The sequence below is a fragment of the Natator depressus genome, chromosome 3, assembly GCF_965152275.1.
Source record: "Natator depressus isolate rNatDep1 chromosome 3, rNatDep2.hap1, whole genome shotgun sequence".
Taxonomy (NCBI): Eukaryota; Metazoa; Chordata; order Testudines; family Cheloniidae; genus Natator; species Natator depressus.
Window position 1 is genome coordinate 177201951 of NC_134236.1, and position 27715 is coordinate 177229665.

The window sequence follows — 27715 nt, forward strand, 5'->3', positions numbered from 1 at the left end:
CCTCTGCATGTGAGAGCCTTTTTAATAATTTCTGGTGCTTTCTGTTAATCTGTAGACAGCAGCCAAACAGCTAGCCGAAGTGCTCCTCCACTCCTTGAGTGAAGACTGTTACTGGAGCCCCTTATCTGATCCTCTGCCTGAGTTCATGAACAAGGAAGATAACTCTTACGTTAACAGTCTTCTTCGGCGGAAACCCCAGCTATACACAGGAGACAAGTAAGCACAGCTCTTTATTTTGGTTTCCACTCTGAGAGGGAAAAAGTGTGGATGAAGTGTTCCTCAGTGCCAACTTGGCTACTGACCCATGTAGTCTTGTTCATTTTTATTTATTTATTTTAACTTCTAATCAAAATGCCTTATGGAAAAACCCAGACCTAAATCTGGAGTATATAGTTATTTCCCATGAATGGAAAATATCTGACTAAATAGCTATCTCAGTTGTGGAATGGGATGAAGATTCTGGTGGGTCAAAATAGTCCATTTTAGAATACGCACTAGAGCTTTTAATTGTGTGGATCTGAAAAAGAGGGTATTATATAGCAAATGAATCATACATGAGATGTTTCAAGTTACTGGTCCTCTTGTGACATTAAAAATAGAGACTGGTGGGCTAATTCCTGATCTTGTTTATAAAAAACTTTTTGTCTTTCAGCCTGTACTGCCCTCAAGACAACATAGAAGAGGCTCTTCTCCTCCTCTTAATCAGTGAATCTATGGTAAGCCAAAACGAATATTTAATAGTGACGACAGCAATAAGGGGTATGTAGCATTTGTGTGTCAAGTCTTCTGGAAGTTTTTGTAAACAGCAAAGAATCCCCATGTTTACAGAATCTCTCCCAGACACCTGGAAATAAATAAGTCAGTAGTAAGGCAGGAACCAACTGTGTCTTCTCTTAATGACTCAGCTTTTATTATTGCTTATTAAATGGATATTCAGTGAAGGGCTGAGGGATCCTTCAAGAAAAGAATGATTTGTCCACATTGTGGTTTGGAAAATGTTTCTACTCCTGATATTGCTGAAATGCAGTTTGTAGGTGATTATTAGGAAGGGAAAACAAACTTTTCCTCTTCACAAATTTAAATGAGTTGGGTTTTGGCTTTTTTTACAAGCCTTCTCATGTTTACAAATGACGATTTTGCAGGCATCAAATGAGTTGAGTGTGCAACTGAAATTAATAAGGGATCTGCTGTGCTTTGACGCACAAGGCGTGTTTGTTTAAAAGTACACATTTTTGTGAAAAAAGGAAGTGCATTAGTCTGTTTGGGAGCAACTGTAATTGGCAACTCTAATTTTTGCAGGTTTTCTGTACTGTTTACTATAGTGGTAAAATAAATGTTTCATTTATTAAAGGCTGCAATAATGGTTATTGCGTCTGATAATTGTTAGCACTAGAGCAACTTTGTAGAGAAGTACACTACAGACATGAACTTTTTTTAAAAAACCAACCTTTTTAAAGGGAAAACAGTTTATAAACAAGTAATGCAGAATTCAGAATTAAATAAGTTACCTTTGGTAAATTCAAAGGTAAGCATCAAGTGTATACATATATTTTTAAATTACTTGGGAATGAAAAGAATGGTAAGAGAATGTAAATACTGTCTTGTGTGGTTCAGCGTTCTCTTCTTTATTACCAATTTGCTCCTACTGGAATCTATGATAATTTGCTACCACAACTTTTGTGTCTATGAACCTGATCACCCAGTGACCAGACTCAGCCAAGCCCTTAAGCGTCTCAGTACTCCTATTGACTTCGTTGGGACTAAAGTGCTTAAAGTAAAGCATGCACTTAAATGCTTAGCAGGATTGGATCTGAGCTCTGTGAAACGGAACTTTTATGTCCACCATAGTCACACTGGATTTCTGACACCCTTTTCCTAAACCAGGGGTAGGCAAACTTTTTGGCCCGAGGGCCACATCTGGGTGGGGAAATTGCATGCAGGGCCATAAATGTAGGGCTGGGGTAGGGGGTTGGGATGTGGGAGGGGGTGCAGTGTGCAGGAAGGGGCTCAGGGCAAGGGGTTGGGGAAGAGGAGGGGTGCGGGGTGTACGAGGCGGCTCAGGGCAGGAGCGGTGCGGGGTGCAGCAGGAGGCTCAGGGCAGGGGGTTGGGGTGCAGGAGGAGTGCAGCAGGGGACTCAGGGCAGGGGGTTCAGGGGCACGGTGCAGGAGGGGTTTGGGGTGTGGGCTCCGGCCTGGCACCGCTTACCTGGAGTGGCTCTGGGGTGGCAGCGGTGTGCACCGGGACCAGAGCAGGCTCCCTGCCTGCCTGCTCTGGCCCTGCGCCGCTCTCGGAAGCAGCTGGCACCATGTCCCTGCGGCCCCTGTGGGAGGTGGGGAGAGGCCTCCCATTGGCCGCAGTTTCCCGTTCCTGGCCAATGGGAGCTGCGGGGGTGGTGCCTGCTGACGAAGGCAGTGCATGGAGCCCTCGCTCCGCCCCCCCCCCCCCCCGCCCCGGGGCCTCAGGGATGTGGTGCTGGCCACTTCTGGGAGCGGCACGGGGTCCATGGCGTCATGGGGGTGGCAATCCCGCGGGCCGGATCCAAAGCTCTGACGTGCCGGATCCAGCCCGTGGGCTGTAGTTTGCCCACCCCTGTCTTAAACCCTGCCCTGATATTTACCATTTGTAAGTCTACAAACTTACCTTTCTGAATTTCTCTGTGAATTTGTTGGTCATAAAAATGGAGGACTAGTAATAGTGTCTAAAGCCAGGCATAATGCAGATATGTGCTGCTCAGTCTTTGCAATATTCAGTAGTCTGTCCATGTACCTTAGTCTTTATCTGAAACAGTCCTGCTCTTCTAGCCTTGAATGGTCTTTGACTTGCTGCAGTCATGGTGAATAAGGGATTTATGTTATGTGCACAGCATTCTTAATGGACCACATGGAAATCACCAGGTTTATAACTTATATTTATGACCATTATAACTTCAGCTATATGTGAACTCAAGTCTCTTAAAGAAAAAAAATGAATAAAAAAAAATCCTCTCTCCAGAAGAGTATCAAGTAACCTTTTAATGGTTTTGCATCCCCTTGGACCCTGGAAAATAGCTTTTCCTCATTGATGTTGTCCAATTTATTTAAATGAATGTTCAATATTTATTATTATTTATGTAGCAGCTAAGGTGTGTTGTGTGCTTTAAATACCCCATAATAACACTGGCCCTTGCCCCAAAACAGTCAGTTTATAAAACTTTACAGTCTAAACAGACAGCTCACGGACAAACAAGAGAGGGAAAGGGTACAGTGCATTTTTTCCCCTCTCCTTTTTAATTATAGCCTCTGGAACTTTCCGTAACGAATCTTGACTCTTTATGACCTTTCTTCATTTCCCACCAATCATCAAGTCTTCCTCTTCCCTCCACACAAACCTCTGAAAAAATTGACAGCTCTAGCTTTGCCTGCTCCAAACATTCAAAAACAATGAGTCAGGCCCCCCAAAACCATGAGATTGGCTTAAAAATCGTGAGTTTTTTAAAAACAATAATAGATGTGGGGCTTTTTTTATTGGCTCTCTGAGCTGTCTGAAGGCACAGTTGCTTCATGTTTCCAACCTTTTCTCTGCAGCCACAAGTGCTAGAAATAGAGTGACCAGATGTCTCGTTTTTATAGGGACAGTCCCGTTTTTTGGGACTTTTTCTTATATAGGCGCCTATTACCCCCCACCTCCTGTCCTGTTTTTTCACAGTTGCTATCTGGTCACCCTAGCTAAAAACATTTTTCTTTTGGTAACTGAAAGCTGAGATTCTCTTTGAATCATTGGACTCTAGGCGCTACGGCTTTAAGAAAGGCAACAGATATTTTGAGACTTGTGATAAAATCACAGTTGTTGGCAACCCTGCAGCTTGCTAAGGTTTAGGCCTGCTGTCCATGGAAGAAGAGAGCAGGCTTTTGGAGATGTTGACCACTAAGAGTAGCTTTCTCCTACTGTCACCCTCTGTAGACCATCCCTGGGGAGGTCCTGCCTTATGTGGTCAGTGGGGCTTGGGGAGATGCCTCACAGGCCTGGTACACCAGGGTCTGAAAGAGGAGAAAGAAAGTAATGCGTTATTTGACAAAGAATGCACACACTGCTGTATCATTTGGCAAATAGGCTCCATAGCAGAGTGCTACAAGAGAAGCAGGGTGAAAACAGCAATGTAGAGAAACTGCGCTGCTCCTCCTTTAAGAGTAAATGTACAGACAAGCGTTTTGCTTGTTGCTGTTTTAAAGAATATACATGACAAATAAATAGAAATGCAAGCACAGGAAAAAGTTGTCTAGCAGAAATAGTGGCTGCGCTCTGGTGCCCAAAAGATCTATGTGACCCATGGACATTTTTCCTGTAGTTCTCCCATTCAGCTACCAACAAAGGGAAATGTTGCTAGGATTATGACATAATGTCTGAGATCTTGGCCAGGGCATCCTGGCTGCAGGCTAGTTGGAGGGGTGGCTGTGTTTTTTAATTTACTGAAGCCTAGGAGAGTAAGTTAACGAGAGACAAGGTCTCCCCCTTGATTGGAAAGCTGTAAAGTTAACCACTGTGAATCATACACATTCACCTTCCTGCAGAGTGGAAAATGACAGTGATATATCTCTGTATGCCAGTGAGCACAGGGCTCATGTGTTTCTGGCTGCTTTAGTCTTTCTTTCAGTATTTACCATAATCAACTCTCAAGATTAACAAAAATGTACAATGAGGTTGACTCATCAGGACAATCCACTCTAACACACAGCTTGGGATGCTTTGTTTCCCCTCTAACCTATCTCCTGGAGTGCTATCCATTCCAGCATGTTAGAGTAAAAGCTGTGTTATCCGGCAGTTTATCAACCACAAAGCTCTATTAACCGGCATTTCTGATATCTCCCAATACAAATCTTCAGTCTAGGAACTGGGAAGAGTATACTGCCCAGGAGGTTATGCAATTGCACATTCTGCACTCTTTTATGCAAAAGAGGCAGAAGACAAGGAAGAAAGCTGATATCAGGGATTTATTCAAAAAAGCAGCTTCCAGGGTATGTCATTGGGCTGAATCTGTAATGACCCTATCTCCTACACCTTCTACATCTACAGTCATAATTGATGTTGATAATGACCCTGAGGCACTGCAAGATCCTGAAGTGAAAGATTAAATTATGTTCAGTATAGTTTTAGTGTTATGTGTATTTTTAGTGATTTGGGTGTACGCTTTGCACTGCCCATAGTGATATGTAGTGTCTTAAGATAAAGTTTTCTATACAGTAGGTTACCTGTATACAACTAAGTGCTTCAAGAAACCAACCACTATGCAGTGCAGTACTGCTACTGGATTGGAGTACCTGTATTCTATTTTATACTTTATTCATTTTATTGTATTCTAATTCTTTGAAAATTGGTATTCCATTGGTAAGTATAACTCTTAGTTAACCAGAATTTTTGATTAACTGGCACCCCCATACCCGCGTCATGCCGGATAACAAAGCTTTTACTGTATTTAGAAGGTACAGAGTGGCCATGTCACTGCTCTTCTCTGAAGCATTCTCTTGGGGAAAAATGTCTCCTCTGTATGTGAATGTTCCTGCGTCTTTTGCTCCTCTGGGTATTGTGGTTGGGCAAAAGCAGAAAGAAGGGGGAAGGGCAGAGAGCAGGGAAAACAATGGTGGCTTGAGGGCTGATATAGGCAGACACCTGGGGGTCAAAAAGGAGAACCATGGAGCAGGCATGGAGAGTCCAGAGGGAAAGGGGGGGAGTAAAATGTTTTTCAAGGAGTAATTTTTCAAGTAACCTATGAGTGGAGGGTGCCATTGTTGGGGGGGTTTTCTACATATTCTGATGAATTTTAGATTATTTGTCTCTGCCTTTCTGTCACCCTCCTAACTTTTCATTCACCCAAATGAACCCTGGCTGTGTGGTGGCCCCAGGACACCTCCGTTGTTACAAGAACTTTCCCTGGCAAAAGCTTTCACATTAAAGCTCCTATGGGCTTGATCCTCTGTTCACTGAAGGAAATGGCAAAACTCCCATTGTCTTTAATGATGCAGAATCAGGGCCTATGACAGTGTCCTCACTTTTTTCTTTCCTCTTATCATGTTTGCTTCTGTGAATCCTTTTCCTCATTTCAATAAAAAGGAGAATGACTTCTAATAGTAACTGGGCATTATTTCAGTATTACATTGACTGTCTCTGAGCCAAAGTGTGTGATAGTTTTTTTGGATTGCAAAATAGCACAATTCACAAATAACACAGAAACTTTTTTTTAAACTAAGAAATACCATATTCAGAATATATATATATGAAGTAACACTCTTAACATCACTTCGCATCTGAGGTTCAGTTTCCTCTGGAAATTATCTCAATTGTGTTCCAACATGCTTCCTGTCTCATTGAAAATGGGAATCAAATTTTCATGATAAGCGAAGGTATTCTAGCCTGATGGTTGAGTTTGGCAGATGTCCTTTTCAATGCCACCTGATATTAAGTTAGTTACCACTGTTGACAACAGTATCCTCTTCAAGGAATCCATAAAAATAGACCAGACAGCCTAAAGATTACCGGAAATCACAGAGCAGATTGTGGTTGTTTGTTTAAGAATTGAAGGCCTAATTCTCATCCTCTTTGCACAGCCCAAGCACTAGTCTTCATTGAAAATGTAAAACAGCATAAATACATCTCTCAGGGGCATGGGAAATCCACACCCCTGAGAGACGTAGCTATGCAGACTTAACGCTCCTGTATAGACAGCGCTAGGTCAATGGAAGAATTCTTCCGTCAACCTAGCTACTGCCTCTCGGGGAAGTGAATTTTCTACAGTGACAGGAGATCCCCTCCCATTGCTGTAGGTAGTGTCTACACTGAAGCACTACAGGTAGTGTCTACAGCTGTGCTGCTGTTGCATTTTAAGTGTAGACATTGTCCAAGTAACGGAACATGGGCTGCCTAAACGGTACATGGGGAGATCTGCTGCCTGTGGGAAGAGACATCTTCCCTTCAGAACCAGAAGGATCAATGGGGCTTTCTTGTGACCATCAGTCAGCCTGAGGGCTGTAGAAGCCTTTGGGCTGAGATATGCCCACCATATATGTCAGGGATTGGCAGGTTGATCAGTATAGCTTTAACTCCACCAGTCCAATCCTTCCCCTAATTTAACCCACCCAAAACACTTACCCTGCATTTCTGTATAGTGCTCCCTGGCATCTTGCCCCAGCCTGCCTCAGAGTGGGCTCCCCATATCCTGCTACCCACACCCTCATGTAGTGGAATGGTACTGGTTCTGTTGCCAGCCAGGCATTCTGTGCTGGTGGGAGGGAAGAGAGAGTCTGGCAGGATTTTCCCTTAATGTAGTTGTATTTATTTAAATAACCATTCTCTGGAATATTTTTTATACTGTAATTGGCCACACTGGCCAAAGGTTTCTCAGAGCCAGGAATGGAACATTTTCTGTTAGCTTTTGTGTGTTTATTTTAAAGTAATTTTTTAACATTTAGAATCTATTCCACTCTTGAGTTTGACATTTAAAGCACAGCTTAAATTGCCTTTATTGAGGCCTTGTTAGTGTCCGCTTTTGTGGCAAGAGGCTGTATTATAGCATAGTCTCTCGCTGGCGGCTGTGGATCAACAGAACATAGCAGGACTGTCCGCTCACGAATGGGGCAGGGTAACTTTAGATTGATTTGGCCTTCTCCTCCGTCTTCTGTATCATATTGGAAATTAAACTGCCTGTATCCAAGACTAATAAACTCAATGCCATCATCAACTCTCATTTCTGATTTGAGTCCACAGTGGGGATTTGATCTTGGAGAGTCTGAGAGAGAAGAGAGGATGGTGCATGGAAACAGATTTTGGGACATACCCTGCTCTCTTTACATATGTGAGCAATCCAATGGATTTCTGTGGGATTGCTTGCAAGAGTAAGATGAGCAGGGTTTGACCCATTATCTGCATAGGGTAATAACACCTGGAACATTTCACAATCTTCCAGTTCCTTTTGTTGTGGAATTTTTTCAAATGGGAGTAAACCCAGTGACGACAGATCTACAGTAGCCTACCAACTGTTATGAAACTTTCTCTCAAGATTGTTTTCCTGAGGGCTAGGGGGAGGGTATCTGTTGTAGTAGATGAATGAGATGCAAGATTGCCATTCTACATTTTCCTGTCATCATCTCTCCAAACCAATGTGCTGCACTTTTGTACAGCAAGTCTGAGTGTTGTCACATCTAGGGTGCAACACAAGGCTACTTTCTTTCTACGGACCTCTCAAGAAGATGAAGGGCAGAATATGCCCAGAATGTGCTTCAGAAAATACACCACTTACATTAAAGCCTCTTGAATAAGCAGCTTTAACCTGGCAGCAGGACATGGACTGAGAGCCTTTTTCCTTTTCCTTTGCGGGAATGTATGTTCCTTCCAAGCTTGTGAGAGGCATTCAGATACTAAGGTGATGGGAGCTTTTCACATGTCATCAGTTATTGTATTAGCTATCGAATATATTTTATTCCAGGTGTACAGCCCATACCTGATTTATGTTAAACTTGTTACATTGTCTTATTATTTTTCTGTCTTGCTTTTTGTGATATTTCAGAATTAGGTCTATTACAATAGAAGCCATTAAAATATAACCAGTAAAAGATATGATAGTCATATTGCTTTACCAAATGCCAAAACACAGGGGAAAATTTGAAAGGGGGTAGTCACATGCTGTTAACTTTCCAAGAAGCAGCTGAGTTGCTGAGTTTCTCTGCTTCATTTTGCATGCCCCTGTTACACTGTGGGAGTGGAAAACAGCCAATTTTTTGTTTATTTGAGTTCTGTAGTTCTCTAGCAATTCACAGCAGATATCTTTTTAATTGTCTGTATATATTACTGATGCGTTTTACTTAGAGGAAAGCACTTAGGAAAAAGAATGAAGTAATATTTAGTACTTGAGTGCTTTATGGGCCAGATCCTAAGTAGGTGTAAATGCACACAGCTCAGTTGATTTCAGTGGCACTGTGCCCATTTATAGCAGCTGAGGATCTGGCCCTACATCTCCCAAATTATTTACAGACCTGGGGGTAGATTTTACACCTGTACATGAATCTGGGCTGTTACAAGCTGATGAGGAACCTGCTAGAGGGCCCCTGCCACAGAAAGTCCACACCCTCCGTGTGCCCAGTACAAACAGAAAGGAAAGTCAGTACAGCCAGAGTCTATATTAATTATTCAGCAGTGCCCGCCTTTAAATTAAAAAAGGGGGCCTCCCTGGGGAGAAGCAGTGGTGGGAAACCCAGAGTCCATGCAGTGGCAGGTGGTCTCTGGGCAGATGGCCCAGTGTCCTGGTAGATCCCTGTGATCTGTGCATTCTAGGAGGACCTGTGGGGTTTGTATGCTGAACCCATGGTTTCTTTCATGAGCAGGGAGGGGAGCATGCTTCTCCCTGCCTTCCACAGAAGAATGCAGCGGGAATTCTATAAGTGGAATCTTCTGGAATGTCCTGGTCCCTACTTGAGTATTTCTGCATAGGGACTAACTGACTTTCTTCTCTGACCTTCATGTCTTAAAGATAAATACTTGGAGCAATGACTCAAAGTTTCCTTTGCTATCCACTCACTCCATCTGTCAGTTGTTCTAGGTGGGGAAATGCTCATGTTCTCTTTGGTGGGACTGTGAGTGCCAAATGTGAGGCCTTGTGAATTAACCTATATATGGTGATTTCAGGACTTTCTAAGATAAAAATTGTAAAGGAATATGCCATTGACATCCTCGGAAACAGAATTCCTCTTTTCCCACCACGGGGGCACTGGTAGTGTAAATTCCGCTAAACTGATTTGCCTCAGGGCCATTCTGTGGGTCAGAGGGTAACCCATCCTCTGTGCCTGTAAACTTCTCCACATGGACTGAACCTGCACCCACATGGAGCTCCACTCACATGAAGGGACTCCAAGCACACCAATTTGCAGAACTGAGACTCTAAGGGTAGAAGGCTAAATATTCCATTACCAGTTCCCTGACTGGGATTTCAGAAGATATCCAACCCTCAACTGAGATTTCAGAAACTAGAACAGAGGTTATTGCCAGTCTAAATGGGAAATACCTAAATGGCATTTGCTTTGCTTTCATAATGTTGATATTGAATCACCACAATTACATTATTACAGTACACTGGTATACAATATGCTGCCCCCCCCCCCTTGGTTGCAGTGGATCTGCCCATTATATCTATTCTAAGAAGACAGAAGTTGAACATTAGAATGCCCATAAATTAGAAGGCAGGGAGAAGCACTCATTAAAGATTTTAATGGGTTTTTTTAAAGCTATGTTTCAAAGTGAGCAGTTAAAGGATACTTCCTATCTACTTGTTCTATGAATTAGGAGGCTGTTACATGGAGTTTGTTAGCCTGTAATTCATACTGTTGTTTTACATATTATTAAGAAGCACATCTCTATGTCGTTGTAGAATTTAATTTTCTGTAGAATAAGATAGATGTAGAATAACTGCTGAAATAATGGCTGTTTGGGTTTGCTGCTTCAATTTGTTTTTTCTACAGATACATGTAATAAACATGACATAACTAAGCCACAATTGTCACATAATTATGTGGCATAGTAGCATAAGTTAAATACACCATTATATATTTAAGGTAACTGTCTACCCTAGATCTTCATGATGAATTCGCATGAACGGTCTTATGTGTCCCAGGTAATAGTCTAGAACAGGGGTTTCTCTTTTTATGGAGTAGACCACCTTCCCTCCCAATCATGATTGTGTGAACAGTTGAACATCCTTGTGGCAACTATAACAGTTACTTATATGGAGAAGTCTTATTGGGAAAGGGTCTGTTGTATTTTTGCCTGCCTTTTAACATGATTTAGCAGCTGAAAAAAAGGCTCGTCTTGTGACCAGTCAGCTCTAACACTAATGGTCTGAGGTCCACAGCTGGAGACCACTGTTCCCATACACTCTAAGGCCGTTCCCGGCCAATGGGAGCTGCGGGAAGCAGCGGGCCACACTTCCCACAGCTCCCATAGGCCGGGAAAGGTGAACCGTGGCCACTGGGAGCTGTGGGGGGCCGTGCCTGCAGACGGTCAACGTCAGCAAAATGTCTCACGGCCCGCAATCAGCTTATCCTGATGGGCCAAAGGTTGCCCACCACTGCTCTAAGACCAGAAGGGACCATCGTGATCACCTAGTCCGACCTCCTGCAGGCCCCAAAACCTCACCTACCCTCTCCTTTAATAGACACTCAAACTCTGGCTGAGTTACTGAAGTCCTGAAATCATGGTTTAAAAACTTCAAATTACAGAGAATCCATCATTTACAGTAGTTTAAACCTGCAAGTGACCCGTGCCCCATGCTGCAGAGGAAGGCGAAAAAAACCCAAGGTCTCTGCCAATCTGAACTGGGGGTAAATTCCTTCCTGACCCTATATGTAGCAATCAGACCATGAGCATGTGGGCATGACCCACCAGCCAGACATCTGGGAAAGATTTCTCTGTAGTAACTCAGAGCCCTCCCCATCTAGTGTTCCATCACCAGCCGTTGATATTTGCTGCTAGCAGTCACAGATCAGCTATATGCCATTGTAGGCAGTCTCTTCATACCATCCCTTCCATAAACTTATCAAGCTCAGTCTTGAAGCCAGTTAGGTTTTTTGCCTTTACTGCTCTCCTTGGAAGGCTGTTCCAGAACTTCACTCATCAGAAACTCCTGGCCAGAAACCTTCACCTAATTTCAAACCTAAACTTGTTGATGGACAGTTTATATCCATTTGGTTTTGTGTCCACTTAATGCTTAACTTTAACTCCTCTCCCTCCCTGGTATTTATCCTTCTGATGTATTTATAGAGAGCAATCATATCTCCCCTCAGCCTACTACTGGTTAGGTTAAACAAGCCAAGCTCTTTGAGTCTTCTCCCATCAGGTGGGTTTTCCATTCCTCTGATCATCTTAATAGTCCCTCAAGCAATCAGAAAAAGTGAAAAATACAGTATAATGTAATGTAGCTATAAATTTGAAGACAGAGAGAAAAAGGGTAAGCTTTTATGTGCATGTAAAAAATTATTGATGTGTATTTGTAAGCTTAGAATTGTATGCATTCATAGGTAAAATAAGATGTGTTCATCAATCCAAAACATACTGATACTGATAATTCAACCTTGAATTAAAACCAAATAGAACATTTCCAGGGATAAATAATGGGGCCTTTTATTTAGTTGTTAAAACAATTTATCTTGTGATTATGGAGTGGAGGTTTCACTGAACTGTACTATGTGTAATACATTGTCTGAAAATATAAAGTTCTTCGAGTGCTTGTTCACGTCCATCCCACATTAGGTGTGCACACACCGCGTGCATGAGAGTCGGAAACTTTTTCCCTTAGCAGCTCCCGTTGAGCTGGCGGGCCACCCGAGTGGCGCCACTGTGCCGTGCATATATAACCCTGCCAGCTCAACCCCCTCCAGTTCCTTCTTACCGTCCGTGGCGGCATTGGAACAACCTCTCTCTCTCTCGTAGAAGAGCAGTCCCTTAGCCTTTCGAGTAGCTGTTATCAGTTAGTTTACATACAGATTGTGGACACTTAAGTCATTAGGTGCTTGGAGGCCTTCAGCACCTGCCCCGGGCCACGGGGCATGCCGCAGGCCCAAGGCTTTAAGGCTTGCGCTATGTGCCGCAAACCTATGCCAGTTAGTGACCCCCACGACTTGTGTCTATGTTGCCTGGGGGACGGACATCAAACTGAAAGGTGTAGGATTTGCAGGGCGTTTAAGCCAAGGACAAGGAAAGAAAGAGACTTTCGCCTAAAGCGGCTGTTGATGGAGGCTGCATTGCAGCTGCCGGGCCTGGAACGCACGACGCCGGCTGAGGCTTCCTCGGTGCATAGTGCCGTCGAGAGACCCGGCACCAGCTAAGCACCATAAACTGTCGGCCCCGGAGTGCCAGGCTAGGCCCCGGCACCGATCGTCCTCCCCGGTGCGGCCCCCGGTGCAGCCTAAAGGAAGGCATGGTCGTTCCCTGCACAGGAGCCTGGCACCTCCCAAGGTCCTGAGCACCGACAAGAGCGGGAAGGCCGTGGTACGGGCACTGACATGGGCGGTCCCAGCAGCACAAGCCCCACCGAGCCCAGACCTAAATGAGTTCAGTGCGGACGATGGGCTCAAGGGCATAACGGATCACCTCTCCACGCCTGGCACCTTTGAGGCTGCAAAGGACCTCATCAACTGTCGGCAGCGAGCCCCCTCCCGTATAGGGAGAACCCTCTGGCGCCCATGCCTCAGGCGCCGTCGAGGGGTAGGCCGGCAATGGTGTGCCGCTCGAGGACACCGTCCCGGCACCGCTCTCGGAGTTGGTCCCGGTTGAGCTCCGACTCTGCAGACTCGCATTCGCCAGCGGCCCAGAAGGAGGTTGCGGCAGCGGGGTGACGTGAAGAAGCACGAGAAAGGGCACACTGCTCTCCAGCACCGCCCGAGACTGGCACCGGGAGGAGTTGAAACGGCCCTCACCAGAGGTCTACCGCAGACGGTCCCGGTCCGGGGAGCGCTGGTACCGGTCCCAGGGATACCGGTACAGCTCCCGGTCCCACTCAGCCAGGAGCCGCTTGTTCTCTCGTCAGTGGAGATCGTTGGCACCGCCATGGCCTTCGCGATCGGCGTAGCCGCAGTCCAGCTCCAGCTGCTATAGCTACCTGCACCGGGACCCGGAAAGCAGGGACCCTCAAGGAAGCTGGCAACTTCAATGGGGGCCGTCAGGCCATTGGACCTTCTGGACCTCCTGGGCCTATCAGGAGCACCAAGGGGCCCCGTCCAGGGCAAGTTACTCGATGCAGCGGTCCCAATCCCCTCACCGATGCCAGATGGTGCCGGAGGCAACAGTATCCAGGCCTCCAGCATCCCTCCAGCATAGACTGGAGAGTCTGGCACCTAGCCCAGTGCCGTCCCATGGACTCCCCTACCATGGGAGATGGGGAGCAGGAGGACCAACCAGAGCTGGTTGAGCAGCAGCTAACCTCCTTGTCTTCCCCCGATGAGGAGGTGGCAGGTACAGAGGTGTCCGGCCCTCCGCCGATAGACCATAGAGCCCACCAGGAACTGCTGCGCAGAGTAGCCCAAAATTTGGGGTTGCAGGCCGAGGAGACGGTTGAGCAGGAGGACCCCATGGTGGACATTTTGAGCCCCGAAGGTCCTTCCAGAATAGCGCTCCCGCTCATTAAGACGATCCGGTCTAACTATAAGACTATATGGCAGACCCAGGCCTCCAGTGCTCCAACAGCTAAAGGAGTGGCGCGTAAATACTTTGCTCCATCTAAGGGCTGTGAGTTCCTGTTCTGGCACCCGAGTCCATGCTCCCTAGTGGTTTCAGCAGTGAACGAAAGGGAGCGCCATGATCAGCAGGCCCCGGCCCCTAAGGCCAAGGAGGCGAAACGCCTGGACCTTTTTGGTAGAAAGGTATATTCATCTGGGGGCCTTCAGTTGAGGATTGCTAACCAGCAGGCCATCCTCAACAGGCACAATTTCAACTCCTGGGCAGCAGCGGGGGAGTTTAAGGACAACCTCCCGCAAGGTTCCCAACAGGAGTTCACGGCCCTGGTGGACGAGGGCAAGGCAGTAGCCAAGACCTCTCTCCAGGCCTCCCTGGATTCGGCAGACGCGGTGGCTAGAACAATCGTGTCAGGGGTGGTCATGAGGCTCTCGGCTTGGCTCCAGGAGTCAGGCCTGCCCCCTGAGGTCCAGAATACACTCCAGGACCTCCCCTTCAAAGGGTCCGGGCTCTTCTCGGACCAGACAGACGCGAGGCTGCATAGCCTCAAGGACTCGCGAGCTACGCTCAAGTCGCTGGGTACGCACACCCCGGCAACCCAGAGGAAGCCCTTTAAGCCGCAGCCGCAGCCTCCCCCTCAACGCCAGTACCAGCCTCACCATAGGTATGAGCCTTACTGTAGGTGAGGCAGGGATAACAGGCGATTGCGTAATAACAATAATAACAATAATGCGCTGGGCCAGAACCAAGGCCAGCACAAACCCCCGCCGGGCACTAAGCCAGGCTTTTGAAGGTGCGCTCTAGGACAGCAGACCAGACCAGACACCGGACCGTCCCTTTGTTTCCTGAACCGCCTGTCCTGTTTCTCCCGTGCGTGGTCCACCATTATGTCAGACCGTTGGGTCTTACGCAGGGTGCGGAACGGGTACTCGCTCCAGTTCGCCCCCCTCCCCCCCCTCCTTCCCCGTCCCTCTTCAGGGACCCCTCTCACGAGCATCTCAAAGAGGAGGAAGTCCGCTCACTGCTAGAGACGGGGGCGGTAGAGGCGGTGCCTTACGGCCTACGGGGGAAAGGGTTCTACTCCCGGTACTTCCTCATCCCCAAGGCCAAAGTGGGCCTTTGCCCCATCCTAGACCTGTGCAGGCTCAACAAGTTCCTGGTCAAGGCCTGGTTCCGCATGGTCTCTCTGGGCACCATCATCCCTTCCCTGGATCCAGGGGACTGGTACACTGCCCTCGACAAGAAGGACGTGTACTTTCATATCGCCATCTTCCCAGCACACAGACGGTTCCTGTGCTTCACTGTGGGCCGAGAACATTACCAGTTCGCTGTTCTCCCATTCAATCTGGCCGCGGCCCCAAGGGTGTTCACGAAGAGCATGGCGGTGGCGGCGGCCTTCTTACAGAGGCAGAGAATCCAGGTGTACCCATACCTCGACGACTGGCTCCTGGCGGGCCGATCCAAGGCGGAGGTGCGGGGCCATGTGGAGGTGGCCCTGAGATTGTTCCGCGAACTGGGGTTCCTGGTCAACGTCCCCAAGTCCACGCTCATACCCACGCAGAGAGTGGAATTCGTAGGGGCAGTCCTGGATGCGGTGCAGGCCAGGGCAAGCCTTCCGGTATCCCGATTCCAGGGTATCCAACAAGCAGTGGCCTCCCTGCGCCAGTTTCCAACAACAACAGCCAGGTGCTGCCTGCGGCTGCTGGGCCACATGGCAGCATGCACGCACATGGTCAGGCATGCCAGACTGAGACTCAGGACTCTGCAGGCGTGGCTCACTCAGGTGTACTGCCCAGGCAGGGACCCCCTGGACTTGGTAGTGACAGCCCGAAGGGATGTACTGGACTCCCTGCTGTGGTGGCCGTCCCAGCCTGTGGTTTGCGAAGACATTCCCTTTGCCGCCCCACTTCCAGACCTGACGCTGGTAATGGATGCATCAGACCACGGATGGGGGGCTCACCTGGGGGTTGTGGTCCGAGGCAGAACGGTCGCTCCATATCAACGTGAAGGAGCTCAGGGTGGTTCGTCTCACCTGCCAGACCTTTCACGCCACTCTGAGTGATCACAGTGTGACAGTTCTGATGGACAACACTACTGCCATGTTTTATATAAACAAGCAGGGCGGGGCTCGTTCCTCACCACTCCATCGCGAGGCTCTCCTCCTCTGGGACCTTTGCATAGCCCATGCAATTCACCTTGAGGCGTCCTATCTCCTGGGGGTGCGGAACGAGCTGGCGGACTCCCTCAGCAGGTCTTACCGCATACACGAGTGGACGCTCAGGGCGGACATCGTGCTTTCGCTCTTCCGCAGGTGGGGGTTTCCCCGGGTAGATCTGTTTGCCACCAGGGCCAACGCCCAGTGCCCGCGGTTCTGCTCGTTCCAGGGCCGCAGCCCGGGCTCACTTGCAGACACGTTTGTGATCCCATGGAGAGGGGGCTTGATGTATGCCTTCCCCCCGCTTCCCTTGGTGCACCAAGTCCCGCTCAAGATGCGCAGGGACAGGGCGGCGGTGATCCTCATCGCCCCAGCCTGGGGCCGCCAACACTGGTACACATCGCTCCTAGAGCTGTCGGTGGAGGCCCCAGTAGTCCTGCCCCTACACCGGGACCTCATTACACAGGAAGGTGGGCGGCTTCTTCACCCCGACCTGCAGTCGCTGCACCTGATGGCGTGGAGGCTCTATGGCTAAACGCCTTGGAGAGCCAGTGCTCCCTTCCTGTGCAGCAGATTCTGTTTGGCAGTAGAAAGTCCTCTACCAGGGCAGCCTATATGGCCAAGTGGAAAAAGTTCTTGTGTTGGTGTGAACCCCGACAGATGCGGCCGGCCAGGCCCCGGTGCAGGCCATTATGGAGTACCTCCTGCACCTCAAGCAGCAAGGGCTAGCCCCGTCCTCAGTCAGAGTGCACCTGTCGGCCATCTCCGCCTTCCATCCGGGGTTCTCGGGGGGCTCGGTGTTTTCCCACCCAATGGTGGGATGGTTCCTTAAGGGGTTGGAGAGGGTGTTCCCGTACTCCCGCCACCCGGTCCCTCCATGGAACCTTAACCTGGTCCTTTCTAAACTCATGGGACCCCCTTTCGAGCCTCTCGCTACCTGTTCTCTCCTCCACCTTTCCTGGAAGGTGGCATTTCTGATTGCCATTACCTTGGCCAGAAGGGTGTCCGAACTGAGGGCCCTCACCTCTGAGCCACCGTACACAGTATTTCACAAGGACAAGGTGCAGCTCCGGCTGCACCCCAAGTTCCTCCCTAAGGTGGTCTCCCAATTCCATCTGGGCCAGGACACTAGTCTGCCGGTATTCTTCCCGAAACCCCATACGGACCCAAGTCACCGCAGCTTGCACACCCAGGATGTGCATCGAGCGCTGGCGTTCTATTTGGAGCGCACCAAGCCCTTTCGAAAATCCACGCAGCTGTTTATGGCTGTAGCCGAGAGGATAAAAGGCCACCCAGTGTCGGCGCAGCGGATTTAGTCTTGGATTACAAGCTGCATCCGGGCATGCTATGAGCTCGCAGGTGTTCCGGCCTTGGCGGTCATGGCCCACTCAACCAGGGTGCAGGCGACTTCCACGGCGTTCCTGTCACAGGTCCCAATCCAGGAGATCTGTAGAGCAGCCACGTGGTCCTTGGTGCACACCTTCACAGTCCACTATGTGGTCAACCAGCAGGCCAGAGAGGATGCGGCAGTTGGCAGAGCGGTCCTCTGTGCAGTTGTTCCGTGACTCCTACCCTCCTCCAGAGGTAAGCTTGTGATTCACCTAATGTAGAATGGACGCGAACAAGCACTCAAAGAGGGAAAAAACGGTTACTTACTTTCTCGTAACTGTTGTTCTTCGAGATGTGTTGTTCACGTCCATTCCACCACCCACCCTGCTACCCCTCTGTCGGAGTTGCCGGCAAGAAGGAACTGGAGGGCGTCGGGCCGGCAGGGGTCGCACCGGCAGGGGTATATATGCACGGCGCAGTGGCACCACTCAGAGGGCCCACCGGCCCGATCAGAGCCGCTAAGGGAAAAAGTTTCCTACACTCGTGCACGCAGCGCGCGCACACCTAATGTGGAATGGACGTAAACAACACATCCTGTAGAACAACAGTTACGAGAAAGTAACCGTTTTTTTTGTTTTTTTGTTTTTTTACAGCTAAGGTAAAATATCGCTGTAATTGTACAACTTCCCTGCTTGCATTTACATAACTGGGATAATAAATTTACAGAGCAGCTCTAATGATAGCTAGGTATTACTAAGATCTAACTATGTTTCTTAGTGACAGGCATCATTAGAACAGGAAAAAAAGCTGCCCAATGTACTCTGGGAGCTTCAGGGAGATACATGCTGTGGGTGTAGTTAGAATATTTGACATTCAGTAGATAATGTAAATACAAACAGCTTGCCCTAACAGAAAAGCACAAGGTCATCTCTATCTTTTTTTTCAATATAAATGCTGATATTGACTTCCAAAAAGAATCAATATGTGTGTTGCTCAGTCATTTGCAGAGCTGGGCTGCAGATATAATCACCATGTCAGGTGCCAGCAGGGATCTTTTCCTTCCCCCTTTAAAATTAACATTGTAAAGGGGAAATGAATGAAGAGGCAAGGATAAAACACAGCATCAGATTGCCCCAGTGGTGTGTGATGTGTGTATAATCTGGGAAGGAAAGGAAATCTCTGTGAGGTTCCCCTCATGGAGGTTTCTTCTGACCCATTCCATCACAGAGATGGGCTTATCTTCTATGGAACAAGGTGTGGGACCAGCCCCCACACTTGTGAATCCTGGAGGATGATCAGAAGGAGGCCAGAGTATCCCTATTCACATGATGATCCATGCCTTTGTCACCCTGAGGTTAGACTACTGCAGTGTGCCCTGCATGGGGTTGCAACTTAAACCAACTGGGAAACTGAAACTGGTGGAGAGGATGGCAACCTGCTTAGTAAGCAAGGTGGCTTGCCAGGAGTACATGGCATTAGTGCTGTTCTGTATTCTGTGGTGGGCTACACATGTGGATTTTGAGCTAGAAAGCACTAAGGGTAGGTCTACATAGCAAAGAAAAACCTGTGGTTCGCCTGTGCTAGCCAACTCAGGCTCATGGGTCTCGTTTCATTGCTGTGTAGACTTCCTGGGGGAGCGAGCCCTGGGACCCTCCCACCTAGCAGGGTCCTAGAGCCCAGTCTCTAGCCTGAGCCCAGAAGTCTACACAGCAGTGAAACATCCCTGTAGCCTGAGATCCACAAGCCTGAGTGGTGTCTAGTTGCTGTGTAGACGTACTCTAAAGTACTTGGGTCCATTTTGTTCTGAAATGGCCTTTGTTGATCTTCACAGCATATTGCAAGGGCTGCCTCCTTCCTTGGGGAAGGATAAGGGCTGATGTTTGTGGACAAAGGGCTATTATTTATTTTTATTAAGAATAGGTTTGGTTTGGTTTGTATTTGCTTGGGGGTCAGGAGAAGCTCCTGGATTTATTTTTGAGTGTATTTTTAATGTATGGTAAAGGCACCTAGAACCCAGCACAGGCACTTGGAAAAAAAATAGGGTGGGATTTTCAAAAGTGCCTAAGTGATTTAGGACCATAAGCCCCATTGAGTTTCACAGAGACTTGTGCTCCCAAGTCACGTAGGTGCTTTTGAAAATCCCACCTATATTCATTATAAATTTAAATAAATACAGCATGAAATCCTGGCTAATGATGTTCTAGATCTCAGTATTATTCATCTTGGAAATAGTAAACCCTGAAAATGTATTGATTCACCCCAAATGGGTTTCAATAAACGAGTCACAATTTTTTCCTATATGTAATATTATACTAATAAATGGTATCTCAAGTCTCGCGCTGATTACTTCTAATATCTAGCTAATACAAGGTACTAAATGACCTGTTTAGTGTATAATATATATTATTACAGCAGTAACAGCTAATGTGAACAAAATACAGTGTTGTCAACTCTCACGATTTTATCACGAGTCTCGTAATATTTTCTTATTTTGAATTGCTCTCTTTCTAGGTAAAGTGCAGTATCTTCAGATTGAGAAGCTATTCTAAAATCATGTACCCCTGTAATATGCCATTTATTGCAGGATCTGGATACTTTCAAAGGGGTACGTGGCACCGATATGTAATATCGATCTGTTAGCAGAAATTGATGGACATTCTCCAGTTTTGATGAATCTTCTATCTCTCTGCTAATACATCAGTTACAAAATCACAATTCAGTCCTAGACAGAGGCCCAAAATAGCAGCAGGGTAAGGCTGACTATGACGTGAGGCTGATTCGCAGTTTACGAAATATGTGGGTGCTTTTTCAGTGTAGCTATTTTTCACAAATGGTTGTAGCGAGTAACTGATGCAGAAACTTTTTTTTAAAGCTGTCGTATAAGTGTGGGAGGATTTAATTGGCAGTAAGGATCATTCTATGCACTTTTTCCTTAACTTTTTAGCCCTACCATGTTATCTTCTTTTTTAAAGGTTAATCCTTAAGGCAAGTTTAACAATTTAATTGACTTTTCATTCTTCTTTGTTTAAGATTTGCTTTCCTGTCACACTGGACAATAAATTAAGATTACTTCATTATATTTTGGGGCCCTGATTGCAAGATTGATTTGAAACTGACTAAACATTAAAGTATCAGTTTCATTTTCTGGTTCTTGTGCACTAACATAGTGCGGCAAAATGTGTGCTGCAAAATGCAGGGGATTTTTTATAAACAAAATTAATTTCATTGTGATTTTTAAAAAAATAATTGAAATGTTGGTTTTAGAGTTTGTAAAAGCTTGTTTTTACCAGACTTTACATTTTGGGCTGAATTAGACCTGTCAGTTTCCTTTAACTATGGTTGCCATTTAGCCCTTTGTTAGTGATTGTGTTGGTTGTCAGTAATTGTGCTGGCCTCCTCAACTGGGGATTACAATGGACGAGAAGCTGGATATGAGTCAACAGTGTGCCGTTGTTGACAAGAAGGCTAACAGCATATTGGGCTGCATTAGTAGGAGCATTGCCAGCAGATAGAAGAAAGTGGTTATTCCGCTCTATTTGGCACTGGTGAAGCCACATCTGGAGTATTGTGTCCAGTTTTGGGCCCCCCACTACAGAAAGGATGTGGACAAATTGGAGAGAGTCCAGCGGAGGGCAACGAAAATGATTAGGGGCTGGGGCACATGACTTATGAGGAGAGGCTGAGGGAACTGGGCTTAGTTAGTCTGCAGAAAATAGGGGTGAAGGAGGATTTGATAGCAGCCATCAACTACCTGAAGTGGGGGTTTCAAAGAGGATGGAGCTTGGCTGTTCTCAGTGGTCACAGATGACAGAACAAGGAGTAATGGTCTCAAGTTGCAGTGAGGGAGGTCTAGGTTGGATATTAGGAAAACTATTTCACTAGGAGGGTGGTCAAGCTCTGAAATGGGTTACTTTGAGAGGTGGTGGAATCTCCATCCTTAGAGGTTTTTAAGGCCCGACTTGACAAAGCCCTGGCTGGGATGATTTAGTTGGGGTTGGTCCTGCTTTGAGCAGGGTGTTGGACTAGATGACCTCCTGAGGTCTCTTCCAACCCTAATCTTCTATGAGTCTATGATTCTAACTGTGGCAATGAATGCTTGTAACATATAATATATAATGATGAAACAGCTGCAGTTTTATCATAATGAAATATACGTGGTCTGTAAGACCTCCATATTCTGTCATTTTTTATATGCTTGATTCCTGTGTTTAACCTTTTGACAGGATCATTTCTCTGCAGTTAGAGAGAAAAAGACATGAAAATAAGATTACAAGACAAACCTTGCAGCCTTCCCATTTGGGAGGAATAGGTGGGTTGGATTGGGCTGGGTTTTTTTGCCCTTGATGGAACTGTGGGGAATCTTAGTTTTCCCAGCTTGGATAATGTTCAGCCCTTGATGTCCTTTCAGCTGAGGAGCTCCAGATGGGATTTCTGTGGAGCCTGTCTGCAGTTCTATTGAATGCCATGAGGCACTCCCTCCAGGGTTAGAGGCACATCATCCCTACTCTGGAGTCAGCCATGCCCAATTCTGTGCTAGGGCGGTTGTCAGCCTCTGGTCAAATTCCTCATAGTAGGAGCAGGTAGCCGGGGAGTTCCCAGACACACAATTCCCATCCTTTACTTTGCGCTGGGTAGTCTGGAAGTTTTTGATCTGCTCCCTGCACCAGACAGTGTTGCAGTAGGTCTCGAATGCCACCTGCCTCTTAGAGGTCTTTTCAGATAAATGCAGATTCTTGGTGTTCCTGTCAAAATCATGGGCCTCATAGTCCTCATACCACAGGTGGACCAGAATTCTGCAGTGTTATACCCTTGTAGCTCTGGATGAGCCAGCAACCTGTGTTCTGAGGGGTGCAGGTGCCTATCAGAGGGTTTTGTGTGTGTGGATGGTAGTGTGGTTTGGGCTTAAACACTTGTCAGAGCCCATGCCCATGTTGTATAGTAGTCATACCCTCAGGTGCTGGATGCTTTGGGTGAAATCCTAGCCCCACTGAAGTTGCAGTGGGGTCAGGATTTTATCCTTTGTCTTAGGTGTGTCTACACTATGCAGCTTTTAGCAACAGGGCTGTGTCACTACAGCCAAGTCACTAAAGGGCATGCAGTGTAGTTGCTGTTTGTCGGCTCTCCTGCTGACAAAAAACTTCCACCCCCAATGAGCGGCATCGGCATTGTCGGCAGGAGAGTGCTCCTGTCGACAAAGAGCTGTTCACACCGGCACTTGTCATCGCAAAACTTCTGTCTCTTGGGAGGGTGTTTTTTTAACACCTCTGAAAGACAAAAGTTTTGTCGTTCAGTTGCCAGTGTAGACGTTGGAGTCAAACCTGAGTCCCTTGCATGGCAGCTCAGAATATTCCTAGTGAGTTACTGGACTGTCCTTATCTTGTCAGAAGTTAAAAGGTAGGTTCTATTTAAATTGAATTTTCAGTGTATTGCAATGAATTATGAGTTATGTATAATAAATTATCTGTACAAATTATGTTTTTAAAAAAATCTTATTGGCATGACATTGCAAAGGCCTCTGCATGCATTAACATGATGACAGACAAATCCAATTATTAGGGCAACATGCCCAAATTAACTAATAAAAAGTGAACAGCAGAAAGGATTAAAAGAAATACCTACCATTGGGAAGTAAAACTATCAGAAGCCTGGGGGAATATACAGCAATGTAGGTGCAATCGCCACAGGTGCAGGCAATTGAAATAATTAGGTACACAATTTATATGGGGCCCTGGGATTCTGACTCCTGGCCCAGTAGCTCATTTCCATCTGTAATTTCCATGATTCTGCAAGTTAATGGTGATGAGCTGTTTCCAGAATTTCCTTTCATATGTATGCCATCCTGAATTAGCCTCATGCAGATAAATGGGGAGGTAGATCTACTGCTTGTTTTGACATGGAGTGATGATGGGTAAACACAGTCAATGACAAACAGATACCCCTTCTGCATTTGGCTTGGTGCTCTCAATTCGCTGTCATCAGGTCAGATTTCTTATTTGTGTTTGTGACCAGGCGAACAGAGATGCAGTAATTAGCCGTGCCCCTGACCAGAAGGATGATCGAGCTGTCAGCCTCCAGGATGCTTCTGCAGTGTATGACCTTCTGAGTATCACGCTGGGCAGAAGAGGGCAGTATGTCATGCTTTCTGAGGTACCTGATCTTTTACTGAGACATCAGCTTAATTCTTGCAAACAAACACTGTCCTTTGAAAAATAATTGTTGAATGTTGGTGGTGGGAGTGAGCAGGAAAGACAGTAGTTGAAAATTTTTAGAAACAGCTTCAAGTCTGTGTCAGTTTAGGTAAAAAATATACACGTCTGAGTGCCCAAACTAGGCTCCTAAAGCCATTCATAGGCACTTAAATAAAATGGGCCTGATTTTCAGAGGTGCTGAGCACCTGCAGTACCCATTAACTTAGGAGGGAAATTGGAAAGGGGAAAAATGCCATAAAAGATCACTTCTGGCCATTTCAGATTGTCCATTTGTGCAAGTCCTTACTTGGCCACTGAGCTGTCTGAGCAGCAGCCTTGACACAGGGAGAAAAATGCATCTCTGATATTTCTCCCAATGTTTATTTTTCAGTGTCTGGAGCGAGCAATGAAGTTTGCATTTGGTGAATTCCACCTCTGGTACCAGTTGGCCCTTTCCATGGTGGCTTGCGGGAAGGTAAGGCCTAAATCAGAGAAGCATGTTTTTCATCTGTGGGATGTACAGAATCACATATTTTATGAGTTAATGACTGTGTACAGCCTATGTGAAAAGTTAGAGCTCCCTGTCACAGTAGGATTTTTGGGGACTATGTGGACCATCTCATTAACTTGTATATTAAATATATTTGTACATTAAAAGCAGAAAGAAAATATTAGACCAGCCATAAAGCGTGCAATATACAGGAGCAGTTAGGCACTGAGGTGGAGATTTTCAAGGGGATGCTTGCTCCTAAATCCTTTAGGGACTTTGAAAATCATTGCACACACAGAAAAGATTCATACAATGTATCAATTCATAAACAAGCCATAAACTGCTGGTCAATTAAACAATAAGGCTAGTGCTGTAGTGCCAACACCCTGCACTGTCCTGTGAAAGGTGCAGGTTTGGGGGGAAGATTTTTTCAAAGGCATAAATGGAAATTAGGTACCCAGTCCCCCTTGACTTTCAATTGAACTGGCACTTAACTGGCCAATGTGCCCTTGCAAATCCCCAAATCCACAACCACTCTGTCGGATTAAGGAGTGGCTTTGCCTGCTTCCAAGGGAGCATTGCCTACTCCTCTGAAGCAGACAAGACTGTGGTTGTGATGATCCAGCGGAAGAAAGGTGAAGGAAGGAGATGCAAAAGCCAGTTTAGAAACACAGTGAGCATGTCCACAGGGCTCTTACAGGGACACAGAAGACCCCAAGGTGAAACTCTTAACAATAAATAGGGTGCTAACCTATTGCCATTAACAATTTAATTGAGAACTCTGTCCTTCTCTTCATGTTACATATTTGCTTATGTACCTCTTCTGGTATCCTTTAGATATTACACATTCAGTATTAAAAAGAAATTAAAAAAGCAGTAAAACTCACACTTGCCTCAGTATAAACGTATGTAAATAATTGAAATCAAAGGACATCCTATCCTATTGCATAGACTTTAAATGTTCAGGAAGTGAAGTGGCCTGATAAATTGATGTAAGAGCTCTAAATACTCTGAACCTTATATGGAGCAGAGGGAGTTCCCTTACCTAACAGTCCCATATGTGCAGTATTCCATTTCTAGTCCTGAAGTATTCCTAGAGGATTCCTGTCGTATGCTCTGCAATGCGTCATCTTTCTAATAGGAGATGTGGCATACATTTTTATACAGCTTTGCAGCTTGTGTAGAACAGAGTTCATTTGAATGTAAGCACTCAAATGTAGCAGGGAGGGATGATGAGCAGTGTGGTCGGTGTAGACCACAGAATGCAGAATACACTTGAGCTTTCAGAGGTAAGAGATCTGTTTTCACCTCAGCCACAGCTAATTCTGACCACATTACCAAGACATGAGATCCCACATCCTAAGATGGAACTTTTCCTGCAGCATTGGAAATCAGACTCATAAATCTTTGGTGTCATGGGAACCCAGATCAGTATACTCTTTTATTGACCTGCAAATCTTGAAACCTTCAATATTACATTGCAAAATCTGACCTGTGTAAAAGTGGTGTCAAATCCAATCTTTCTCTCTATTTACACTATGTTCTGCTTGTATTAACTTGCACTTCACATTTCCTCCTTCACCAAGTCAAGGGATACTTGAGAGTCAAAATTCCAGCCATTTCTTCCATCTGCTAGCTAACAAGTTAGCCAAGTGGAGTATGTTGTTTTTCACAGGTGTATCAGTCTGATCATTAGGTCAGTAAGGTATGCTTGTTTACTATATAAATGCTGTAGTATTTATGCATTATTTTATTTGTGCTCCTCTTCTTCACAAAGATGGGAACACTGCTCTGTAGGATATTCACATTGGGCAAATCAGTGGTTCTTCGAGTGCTTGCTCATGTCAATTCCATGCTAGGTGTGTGCGCACCCACCTGCACGGCTGCCAGAGATTTTTCCCTTAGTGGTATCCGTAGGGTCGGCTCTGGCGCCCTCTGGAGCCTCGCACTTATGCTCCAGTATATGAGGCGCCACTGGCACTGTGCCTTCTCAGTTCCTTCTTACTGCCCATGAGGGTCGCAGAAACGCCTTTCTCCCTTTACAGTTTGCAAAGTGCTCTTAGTGATTTGACTTCATAGTTGTATATAGTTCATTAAGTATAGTTAGATAAGTAGTTAGTCTAGATAGTTAGTAGTCCCCCTAGGGACTTTGTCCCCAGGACAGGGCATGCTCCGGTCCCTGGGTTTCAAACCGTGTGCCATCTGCCATAGACCTATGCCTGTCAGCGACCCCCACTCAAGCTGTCTAAGGTGTCTGGGGGAATCGAACATTAAAGAGAAGTGCAAAAGCTGTAAGGACTGTACGTCATGCACTCCAAAGGATAGAGACATTCATCTCAATGCCCTTCTGATAGAGGCAGCTTTCAGACGGGCCTCAGAACCCTCCTGCTCCGACTCGGCACCAAGTACCTCAGCCTCAGAAAGGAGCACCCCGCCAGCACTAGTTTCCTCTCGGCACTGCTCACCATGACTGGTGCTGCAAAAGCACCACAGAAAGCAGCTCACTGACCAGGGACACTCACTGGCCTCATAAAAAGATGGGAAAGGGGTGGCAGGCAAAGGACCCAGCTTGGACCATCTGCCTCTGACAGGACTGCAAGGTGAAGCTTCTCTGCTCAGGGCTTTGAGACTGGTACGGGAAACACCTCTGACTCCAGGGAGCAGCAGTGGTCCCATGCACCTTATGGTGCCCTCCACACCGGAGGCCTTCCAAGCGGTCAGGGACCTGACGGCTCTACCAATGCCATCTACTCTGAGGGACCATCCCACACTGGCGGAACCAGTAAAGGCCCCGCCTTCCAAGGGTAAACCCCCCATGGGTCCACCCCAATGGCTACTTGGGCATTACCGCTCTCTGGAGTCCTGGCACCGCTCCACAACGCCATGCCCCAGTTCCCGGCACTGCACCCACGGTCTCCTACTCCACAGCTCCAGTCCCCAAGCCTGCGTTCCCAGTCCCCAGCACCGAGACAAGGATCACAGACCACTTGGTATCAGTCCAGATCTCCCTGGTACTGTCAGCCTCTGGCACCAGTCACTGCACTGCCTTTCTCTGACGCCCCGTTCCCGATCTCCATCGCCTTGGTTTCTGTCTTCACATGTCTCACCACCGACTCAACTCCAGTCTCTAACAAAACACCGCTTTTCAGACCCCCACCAGCGGTCACCTTCTCTGCACCACTGCTTGGCACCGCATCTGAGCCAACAGCGAGAGGCACCATCAGCACCAGTTTGGTCTCTGAGAGAGGAGGCCTCCTCGGAGTTGGAAGGGGATTGCAGTTCTGCGAAGGCACTGATCGGCCCTGCAGTGGGCACTTGGCCGCACGGGCAATGGCCACTCAAATGGCCGCACTGGAACTAATAGGGGC

At 46.8% G+C, this 27715-nt stretch overlaps 1 protein-coding gene across 1 annotated transcript in view; it reads left to right on the forward strand.

Annotated features, from left to right (window-relative positions):
* Positions 1-27715, forward strand: part of TTC7A (tetratricopeptide repeat domain 7A) — a 257204-nt gene that overhangs the window by 50060 nt on the left and 179429 nt on the right. The window contains exons 7-10 of the mRNA XM_074949389.1: positions 56-216; positions 653-716; positions 23679-23816; positions 24249-24332. Coding sequence (XP_074805490.1) covers positions 56-216; positions 653-716; positions 23679-23816; positions 24249-24332 — 447 coding nt within the window. The remainder of the gene's footprint in view (positions 1-55; positions 217-652; positions 717-23678; positions 23817-24248; positions 24333-27715) is intronic.